This window comes from Oncorhynchus mykiss, chromosome Y (assembly GCF_013265735.2).
Source record: "Oncorhynchus mykiss isolate Arlee chromosome Y, USDA_OmykA_1.1, whole genome shotgun sequence".
Taxonomy (NCBI): Eukaryota; Metazoa; Chordata; class Actinopteri; order Salmoniformes; family Salmonidae; genus Oncorhynchus; species Oncorhynchus mykiss.
Genome location: NC_048593.1, coordinates 23523520 through 23534526, shown reverse-complemented (window position 1 = coordinate 23534526; position 11007 = coordinate 23523520). Strand labels below are relative to the sequence as shown.

At 41.5% G+C, this 11007-nt stretch overlaps 1 protein-coding gene across 10 annotated transcripts in view; it reads right to left on the bottom strand.

Annotated features, from left to right (window-relative positions):
* Positions 1–309: 309 nt before the first annotated feature.
* The window catches only part of LOC110509345 (nuclear pore complex protein Nup214), a 65818-nt gene continuing 55120 nt past the window's right edge, over positions 310–11007 (bottom strand). For 3 of the 10 annotated variants that reach the window (XM_036967310.1, XM_036967311.1, XM_036967312.1), the window contains 2 exons: positions 10009–10146; positions 9129–9935 (listed from right to left, as the gene is read on the bottom strand). In XM_036967310.1, the coding sequence (XP_036823205.1) occupies positions 9890–9935; positions 10009–10146 (184 nt within the window). In that variant the 3' untranslated portion in view covers positions 9129–9889. Of the gene's footprint in view, positions 2320–2596; positions 2779–2874; positions 2916–9128; positions 9936–10008; positions 10147–11007 lie in introns of those variants that run through there. The other 7 variants (XR_005040344.1, XR_005040345.1, XR_005040346.1 and 4 more) reach the window with 7 other exon arrangements.

The window sequence follows — 11007 nt, the reverse complement described above, 5'->3', positions numbered from 1 at the left end:
TAATAAGGAATTTGAAAGGATTTATACTTTTACTTTTGATACTTAAGTAAATTTTAGCAATTACATTTACTTTTGATACTTAAGTATATTTACAACCAAACACATTTAGACACGTACTCAAGCAGCATTTTACTGGGTGACTTTCACTTGAGTCAGTTTGTATGGTCAAATCAAATCAAATTGTATTTGTCACATACACATGGTTAGCAGATGTTAATGCAAGTGTAGCGAAATGCTTGTGCTTCTAGTTCCAACCATGCAGTAATATCTAACAAGTAATATAACAATGCCCAACAACTACCTAATACACACCAATCTAAAGGCGTGAATGAGAATATGTACATGTAAAGTATCTTTCCTTTTACACTTGGGTACTTTTTCCACCACTGGGATCATAGCTTTCAACTGGATTCACCTGGTCAGTCTAACACCTTAGCAACAGCTAACAGTCTGTGTCAACAGCTGCCAGTGAGAGAATCAGGTGTTTTATACCTGTTAACAACTTTAATTATTTAAGCTTTGTTGCAATGGTGGTAAAATGAATGACATGCTGTGTAATGGGTGCAAAAACAGTTCCTTGGAAAAAGATAGATCTGTGTAGAAAACCTGGCTGCGACCTTCATGTCTACATTATGTAACAGATTGATCGATGCTTCGTGGGCAGATTAGAGTTGACAGAGTGCAGCTGGGGGAAACGGCATGGGTAACAGAGAAAAAGTAGATCTGGTGAAAGGCCAGCTTGACTAATGATACTACAATACTGTGTGTCAAATAAATCACAACGCCTTTTGAAATCGGATCCATGCAGAATTCAATTCACTCAGCATAATTTGCAAGACTAACTATTACAACCAATACAAACACAGTAAAAGTCATTTTGAAGCATAATATACTTAACCAATGCAATTTATTTATGAGAGGTTGCATCTGAGATCAGTTGCTTCAACACTGCTTTCAAATTCACCAACACTTCCTTACAGATTACTGAGGAAAATAGGCTTGTGCAAGGGATCTTCTCCTGTCAGAGTTTTAAGCTGACACTGTCAGTCCTGCACCCACACACTGCCATTAATAAAACATGTGGCCGCTTCCTCTCATTTCACCCAGATCTTCCAATCCCCCACAGTTTATCATCCAACAGGGATTACACGCAATGGGGACCGAGGTAAAGAATGACAGGATTAAGAAAGGTGGGTGGGGGGGTTGCACCACTGCCGACTGGCATCTGTGTGTGACAGAACGAGGAGTGCCCCATTGAAACAATATACTTTCCATGGTCAGAATGGGTTGTGTAGAGTGCACGTCCGCATCCAGTTGCATGTGCCTTGCAATAGTACCAGCATATTAATAAAACATTCTGCACATTGAACCTAGATTACATTTATCCAGGCCATTATACGGTGCACACCTACAAGTGTGGGTCTAATCGGCGTGCACTTCAAATTCCACATGCCCGTTTCATGTGTAACACCTTACAACATCCACAACAACCGGTGTTGCCTGGTCACGAACATGTTCCTTACTATTCCCATGCTAAAGCAAGGCAGCTGATCGACAGGCAAGTCTTATTTTTCTAATGGTAAAGAATGAATGATCACCAGAAGCAGTTAAAGATCTGCCTCTACCGTGCTACAGGTAATAATTCTGCTATAGATTTGCTGGAACAGGAAGGGAAGCTTTGAGAAGGAATTAAACTCAAATGAGATGTATTCATATTGTTGTGGTTCTTATGCAACATTTCAGACCGTGAGGTGTGACTGTATCTTCAACAAGCAAGGTTTGACATGAAATATTCACTGCGCTGGAATTTTATGGGACTAATTTCTCAACCATCACTATTGATTTTGATATCAATATGTATATTGTGCCTTCAGAATGTATTCAGACCCCTAGACTTGTTCCACAATTTGGTAGGTTACAGCCTTATTCTAAAATGGATTATTTTGTTATTTTTTTCTCATCAACCTACCTACACACAATACCCCATAATGACAAAGCAAAAACAGGATTTTTTTGTTGTTGCTAATTTAAAAATCAGGCTGTAAATATTTGTTAATGTGAAGGGAATTTAATCACAACTCTGCTATTTTTGGATAAACTCCTATTATGGTGTCCTGGTAAGGTCAATAATGTGCTACTGTTTCTGAAAACTGCAAGGGTCCAGTGTATTTCTTGCCTGGCTACCCACACTCCTTGTTCAGGTCAAACACTACACCATATGCCCACGGACGTTAGTTTCTTCTCTGCAATGAGTCTGCATCTGAGTACCTCCTTCACCGAATAGGAACACATTTGGGGCCGTCTGATTGGTCCAGAAACCTATGGGTTGGGCCAGAGCCAGAACACACGTGAGTAAAGCGGTGGTTTGAAAGTTCGTCATTGGCTTTCATACTCTGATTGGTTAGAGACAATACAATTGCTGATTACTTCTTGTACAACGCCTCGTCACCACAAACAACTTCAATGATGGCAGTCTTAGACTAAAGTATGTAGTGAATGACAGAACAGCGGAAAAATTGTGTGAGGTGTCAGGCTAGTGTTTTTCAGCATAATCCCTCGCAATATTGTAAAGGTACAGTAAAGCATGACTGCCACAAACATCAAGTTTGAGTTTAATTAGGCTCTTTTCCTGTGATGAAAAATAATATATATATAATTTCTTTATGGATACTGTAGACCAAGCTTACATAATAAACATTGTGGGCCAAAATAACAGATCTCCCTCCCTCCAAAATTAAAACAGCGTAGATTCTTTATTGTAGTCCAGGCCATCTTGGTCTGTAAAAGCACAGAAACATCAGTGTTAGACACGGCATGGCAGCACAGGCCTCCATTATTAACTGTAGCAGGTTTGTTCTCAACTTGAAAACACACCATTTAGTTTCCTCCTGGATTAGGGGACCTCACTGGATCATCTGAAAGAAACAACTTCTTTTTAGGTTATTTGTGTTTAAAGACCATTTCCTACTTGATAAGCTAATGCCCAAACAATGAAAGTGGGGGGCACCATTAACTGTGACACCAACCAAGGGATGAGTTAAATAATTGGATGAAATAAGAGGGGGGCTCAGCAGATAGTGGGCTAAGGCTAATATTTTGTTATCACATGGGTGCATTCAGCAGCTGAACTCACAGCAAGCAGTCTAAACCAATGGATATATAAACCTACACATTGAGGACTATATTATCAGACGGGAGTATAAAGAGAGAGAAGGTTGTTTTTACAGTAAAGAATGTTTCCACTCCGGGCATGATTACCTAGCCTCCGCTAACAGCGCAAAGACCGAGAGCCTCTTAAATAACAATTAGCGGCCTTCTTCCGGTATCAGTGATGAGCGTGGACACTAATTGTGATTCCTTTCATTTACGATGTCTGCCTGCGGCACTCTTATCTCGGCTGAGGTAAATCTATACATCCACACAGAAACACTGACAGCACACAGCCTAAGATATGGACTGTTATTTCCTCTCTCCTCAGTTAGTGGATTGTGATCAGATAACTCGCTGGCTGATGTGATGTTAAAGTCAGGGTCGCATGGCTGATTTCACTGGCGCTCCCTCACACAGACGGCAATCAAATACAAAATGTCTGCATGTAATTACTGTAAAAGCCCTAGAGGGCACACAGACTGATTCCTGCACCCTTACTGTCCAATCAGACAAGGCAATACAGACTGGGAGTAGGGTCAACTATCTATCTATCTATCTCACACACAGAGAGAGCGAGCAGTATTTCAAAACCTCTGACCACGTGAAGGGAACATTGGCTACATGTACTTGGCATGACATGGTGTTGTTGGGATAGCACTGGGCAGCTGGGAGATGGCGCACCCACACACACACACTCATCTAACTACACCTCTAATGCCACTGTATATCAGGTAATAAGAACGCAATCACTGTTTGATTTGCGAATTTGCAAACCTCTCACTGATCTTGAATTTGGAGTCTCCGGTGTGCTCTCGCTTGCTTGAGTCCCGTTACATAATAAAATAAGCTGCCAGCCACAAAGCTAGACCATAGTGATTACTGACTACACTCTCCAAATCAGACTTTAAAACATCTGTTTACCTCTCTCCCTGTCCAATCTGTGTGGTGGGGAGAAAGGGATATTTTTTACCAAGGTTATCAAACGCTACCCTCACTGGCACCCATGCCTCTGTTGCTAAATGAGTCACTGGGGATTTGAAGACAATCAAATCCAATTCTCCTAAGATGAACGAGTTGAAAAGCAAATAAGTTCTATTAGCCAGTGACAACAGGCGACCAAACCTTCAACTTAAAGCGAATAACTTTCCCATAACATAAAAGTGGCGAGAAAACAGGACAGGTGCCATACCTCTAAACTTCAACATACAGTTGAAGTCGGAAGTTTACATACACCTTAACTAAATACATTTAAACTTGGTGTTTCACAATTCCTGACATTTTATCCTAGTAAAAAAGTCCCTGTTTTAGGATCACCAATTTATTTTAAGAATGTGAAATGTCAGAATAAGAGTAGATGGAATGATTTATTTCAGCCTTTATTTCTTTCATCACATTCCCAATGGGTCAGAAGTTCAAATACACTCAATTAGTATTTGGTAGCATTACCGTAAATTGTTTTATTGAGTCAAACATTTCAGGTATCGTTCCACAAATTGGGTGAATTTTGGCCCATTCCTCCTGACAGAGCTAGTGTAACTGAGTCAGGTTTGTAGGCCTCCTTGCTCGCAGACACTTTTTCAGTTCTGCCCACAAATTTTCTATAGGATTGAGGTCAGGGCTTTGTGATGGCCACTCCAATACCTCAACTTTGTTGTCCTTAAGCCATTTTGCCACAACTTTGGAAGTATGCTTGGGGTCACTGTCCATTTGGAAGACCCATTTGCGACCAAGCTTAAACTTCCTGACTGATGTCTTGAGATGTTGCCTCCATATATCCACATAATTTTCGTTCCTCATGATGCCATCTAGTTTATGAAGTACACCAGTCCCTCCTGCAGCAAATCACCACCACAACGTGATGCTGCCAACCCCGTACTTCACGGTTGGGATGGTGTTCTTCGGCTTGCAAGCCTCCCCCTTTTTCCTCCAAACGATCTATTCTATTCTATTCTATTTTTGTTTCATCAGACCAGAGGACATTTCTCCAAAAGGTATGATATTTGTCCCCATGTGCAGTTGCAAACCCTAGTCTGGCTTTTTATGGCAGTTTTGGAGCAGTGGCTTCTTCCTTGCTGAGCGGCCTTTCAGGTTATGTTGATACAGAACTCGTTTTACTGTGGATATAGATACTTTGTACTCGTTTCCTCCAGCATCTTCACAAGGCCCTTTGCTGTTGTTCTTGGATTGATTTGTACTTTTCACACCAACGTATGTTCATCACTAGGAGACAGAACACATCTCCTTCCTGAGCGGAAGGACGGCTGCGTGGTCCCATGGTGTTTATACTTGCGTACTATTGTTTGTACAGATGAACGTGGTACCTTCAGGTGTTTGGGAATTGCTCCCAAGGATGAACCAGACTTGAAGAAGTCTACAATTGTTTTGATTTTCCAATGATGTCAAGCAAAGAGGCACTGAGTTTGAAGGTAGGCCTTGAAATACATCCACAGGTACACCTCCAATCGACTCAAATGATGTCAATTAGCCTATCAGAAGCTTCTAAAGCCATGACATCATTTTCTGGAATTTCCAAGCTGTTTAAAAGCACAGTCAACTTAGTGTATGTAAACTTCTGACCCACTGGAATTGTGATACAGGGAATTATAAGTGAAATAATCTGTCTGTAAACAATTGTTGTAAAAATTACTTGTGTCATGCACAAAGTAGATGTCCTAACCGACTTGCCAAAACTATAGTTTGTTAACAAGAAATGTGTGGAGTGATTGAAAAATGAGTTCTAATGACTCCAACCTAAGTGTATGTAAGCTTACGACTTTAACTGTAGGTCTCTGGGTACATCAACATAGGTTGACCCCCCAGAAATCAGCTCCGCATCCAACACTGGGTAGGCTTATTGCATTACACACTCTGCCGGCTTGTAGACAAGCCAGCGAGCAGAAAAGGCTGGACCGATGAAGCAGCGAGAGCGTGAACAATGCTAATCATCCCTCTGTAAAAAGAGGGAGAGAGAAACCGACGAGTGGTTGTTTTTATCTGAATTCCTCAAAAACAGCTGCTGTCCCCACGGGTGCTTGTATGACTGCACTACTCTCCCGCTCTCTGTCAGAGCAACGACAGAGGGAGAGAAAAGGACGAGAGAGAAAAGGACGAGAGAGAAGGCATTGCTGCACTCTGGGAGTTGTCATTGTTGAGCACCACAGGACACGGAGTACGTATCAGCGTTGCGCAGCAGCAGCAAATCCACAACACAAAGTAGACTGTTCTTGATTAAGTGAATTGTGGGAAGGAGGGTGGATACTGTGCTGTAGCCCGTGTAGCAAAATTTATAATTAATTGCCAAGTGAGATATTGAAACGGATCAGATATTCCACATACGTATACCCATGACTGACATTTCACACACCACACAAACACACCTCCCCTTGGGCAATAACAGCAAAACATACAGTTAAGTGTAGACACACCTACTCATTCAAAAGTTGTTCTTTATCTTTACTATTTGTAGAATAATAGTGAAGATATCAAAACTATGAAATAACAAATATGGAATCATGTAGTAACAATAAGTGGTAAACAAATCAAAATATATTTTAGATTCTTCAAAGTAGCCACCCTTTGCCTTGATGACAGTTTTGCACACTCATGGCATTCTCTGAACCAGCTTCACCTGGAATGCTTTTCCAACAGTTTTGAAGGAGATCCCAAATATGCTGAGCACTTGTTGGCTTCTTTTCCTTCAATTTGTGGTCCAACTCATCCCAAACCATCTCAATTGGGTTGAGGTCGGGTGACTGTGGAGGCCAGGTCATCTGATGCAGCACTCCATCACTCTCTTTCTTGGTCAAATAACCCTTACACAGCCTGGAGGTGTGTCGGGTCATTGTCCAGTTGAAATGCTGTGGTAGCCATGCTGGTTAAGTGTGCCTTTAAATTTTAAATAAATCAGACAGTGTCCCCAGCAAAGCAACCCCACACCATCACACTTCCTCTTCCATGCTTCACGGTGGAAACCACACATGCGGAGATAATCCGTTCACCTACTCTGCGTCTCACAAAGACCAGGCGGCTGGAACCAAAAATCTTGGTCTAATGTCCATTGGTCGTGTTTCTTGGCCAAAGCAAGTCTCTTCTTATTGGTGTCCTTTAGTAGTGGTATCTTTGCAGAAATTCAATCATGAAGGCCTGATTCACGCAGTCTCCTCTGAACAGTTGATGTTGAGATGTGTTTGTTACTTGAACTCTGTGAAGCATTTATTTGGGCTGAAATTTCTGAGGCTGGTAACTCTAATGAACCTATCCTCTGAAGCAGAGATAACTCTGGGTCTTCCTTTCCTGTCGCGGGCTTCATGAGAGCCAGTTTCATCATAGCGCTTGATGGTTTTTGCAGATACACTTGAACTTTCAAAGTTCTTTAAATGTTTGACTGACTTTCATGTCTTAAAAGTAATGCTGGACTGTCACTTCTCTTTGATCTGTTCTTGCCGTAATATGGACTTGGTCTTTTACCTAATAGAACTATCTTCTGTATACCACCCCTACCTTGTCATAACATAACTGACTGCCTCAAACACACTAAGGAAAGAAAATCCACAAATGAACTTTTAACAAGGCACACCTGTTAATTGAAATGCATTCCAGGTGACTACCTCATGAAGCTGGTTGAGAGAATGTCAAGAGTGTACAAAGCTATCATCAAGGCAAATGCTGGCTACTTTGAAGAATCTCAAATAGATTTTGATTTGTTTAACACTTTTTTGGTTAATATATGTTTCCATGTGTTATTTCATAGTTTTGATGTCTTCACCATTATTCTACAATGTAGAAAATTGTAAAAATAAAGCAAAACCCTGGAATGAGTAGGTGTCTCCAAACTTGACTGGTACTGTACATTAGTATGAAAGATAAGCGGTAGAAAACATCCAGAAGTCCAATACAAATGTAACTCCCTCTCTCTAGTCTTGCCTACCTCTGATACCACTGACTGTTATCCATCTCTAATATTATCTGCCCTGAACACAGTGTGTGTGACCAATCATATCCTAGCAAACAGGGGAGGATAAATTCAACTGTTACAGTGGGAAGCTAGGACTCTAGGTCACATGTGACTGCAACATTCCCCAATCACTTGAGTGTCCGGGCTTGCAACATTCCCCCCATTGCCAGGCCCGCCAGAGTTAAGGGGACAGAGCGACGGTGACATTCTCAATTGCTGTGACCATGGATGGCATTCTGGTGACAGCCACAAAGACCAGATACCACTACAAAACACTAGCACCCCTCTTTTCACTATACACTCATTCCTGCAATGTCTTAAGCTTACATCCAAATGTCTAATACTTAATAAGGGCCAGTGAATTCCTCCACATCCTCCACCCACCTGGAGCTCCCTTACCTTACTTATGATGCATTCAATTACTTCATTTTTCGCCAGCTAATGCCAGAGACAACCCTCTTCAGCAGCTCTTCTCTGATTCAAATACTCTTAATCCAAGGTTGATTAATTAATTACATCAATTAAATACATCAACTTACATGATACTGCCACAAATGTGCAACAAATTTTCCCCACGGATACAATAGACAGTAAAGTATTTAGTCCAAAGACATCTAATTGTTAAACAGCAAGCTAATCATATATGAAATCTTGTTTAATAAGCAGACAGACAGACTCCCGAGTGGCGCAGCAGTCTAAGGCACTGCATCGCAGTGCTAGAGGCATCACTACAGACCCTGGATTGATTCCGGGCTGTATCACAACAGGCCATGATCGGGAGTCCCATAGGGGGGGCACAATTGGCCCAGTGTCGTCCGGGTTAGGGGAGGATGTGGCCGCGGTAGGCCGTCATTGTAAATAAGAATTTGTTCTTAACTGACTTGCCTAGTTAAATAAAAAATAAATCAAACAGACACAAAGGCAATAGGAAAATAGCCAGAGGCTGTCATCATTAAAACAACAAAAGGCGATCAATTAGTGCTCATCTTCAGTGCGTTGTCAAAAAAAGAGAGACTACATTAGATACAGATTTGAGAATTGCCAAGTTTATTTCCCATTTTCCATGTATAAAATATACATATTTATAGGAATGGGGGTACCAGCAGTAGGCATTATAAAAAGCAAAATATTTTCTCATATTGCAGTTCATTGTACGCAATCAAGAGTTGATACTTCTATCAACGACCTGCCGAAGTCTTGCCTGGAGTCAGTAAATTATGAATTATTGTTGCGGAGGATGGTATTTTCTACTCCATTTAGTGAGACAAGACATGTTTTGAGAAACATTAAGAACTTGATTCTTATCAGAACTATTAAAGCTTGGAATATAAGATATCTTAAAACTTCAATTGAAAGTTTAAAACTTTCCCAGATTCAAAATATGTGCGAACGAGGCTCAATTATGAACTGCAGAATTATTTTATAGAGGAAAACAAAGTTCATATGGATGAACAAATCTATTATAACGTTACAGCCAACTGTTCTGATTTGAAAAACACAAAATGTAAATTCACTCATCCAAATACACATTCCACATGGTAGTCACCACTGATGTACTTGACGTAAGACTATTACGATGGTCTATAAGATCAGTCTACATACTTTACAACTAGTTTGGTCTGTCTCACCTCAACCCCCCTTCCTTCCACCCCCAACCTGCGCACCCTTCCTCCCCCTTCTCCCTTTAGGTGTAGTCTACTCAAAGAGCTTGATTGCAGAGAGCAGTGTTGCTGGTCACACACACCAGGGGTGCACTCGCACGGGGGCGGGGGGGGTCAACAAAAACTAGCTTCTCCAACCCGGACCGGCTCCAAACGTTTGAGAAGATGATCTGAAGAAAAAAAAAAACAATGAAGACAGAAACAAAACAAAAAAAACTAAATTCTGCTTGGAAAGTTAGCTACCTTATTATGTGATGGTTTGGACTTTTCCCCCTAGGCCCTGACTGATGATTATGAGGAATACTACTGCTGTCTGACAGTACTGTGAGGGATGTACGTACTGTATACACAGGGACATACAACATATATGAAGAGGGAGTCCTGGAGGGCACACGATACATATCAACACATAGCACACTAAAAAGGGAAGATGAAGGCGTAAATGGATGGGTGGAACAGAGAAGGAGAGAGAGGGTTGAGATAGGTGGGCGAGGGGGAGAACTGAGGGAGGTGGAGAGAAGAAAGTAGGAATGGGACTAGAAGGAGGAAGAGCGATGAGAGGCACTTGAGATATGTCCAGGTATTTAGAGTCATACTAGGATGCAGCTACATGAAGAGTGGCATCAGTTTCTATGGGACGGAGGGGGGAATGAAATTAACTTCACTTAAGAACTACATATAGCTGCCGTTATGTACTGTAAATTCTGTCTACATGAAAATACTTTGCCTCATGAAAATGTATTCAGAAGTACATCAAGACTTATAAAAAAAACAACAACGCAATGCTTGCTTGTGTCAGAGTATTAATATAAACCATGTTTCTTTAAGCATATACATTCTAGTTGCATCAAATGAAGCTAAAACATACAGAGGACCCATCTGAGAGCATTTGGCAGCATTTTGCTCTAATCAACAATTATAAAATGGGTACGATGAGGGGATGAGGAAGAGGAGAGCGAGTGAGAAGGAGAATTAGGAAGAAGGGGGGGATGAGGGAGGGAGCAAGGTCAGAAATGGGGGTGTTAAAGGAGGGACGAGGAAGAGAAAGCAAGCAATAGAAGACAAGAACAGAGAGAAGAGGAGGGAGAGGGTGAAGCGGAACAGAGGGAGACAGAGGAGCTTATCTAACAGCGTGTGAATGACTGAGCTGGGCCGTGTTGCCACACTCTCCTGAGCACTTCAGATCGCATTCCACTGCAATGCACCCTGGGGGATACACAGGGGCCATGTGACACAGCAGCA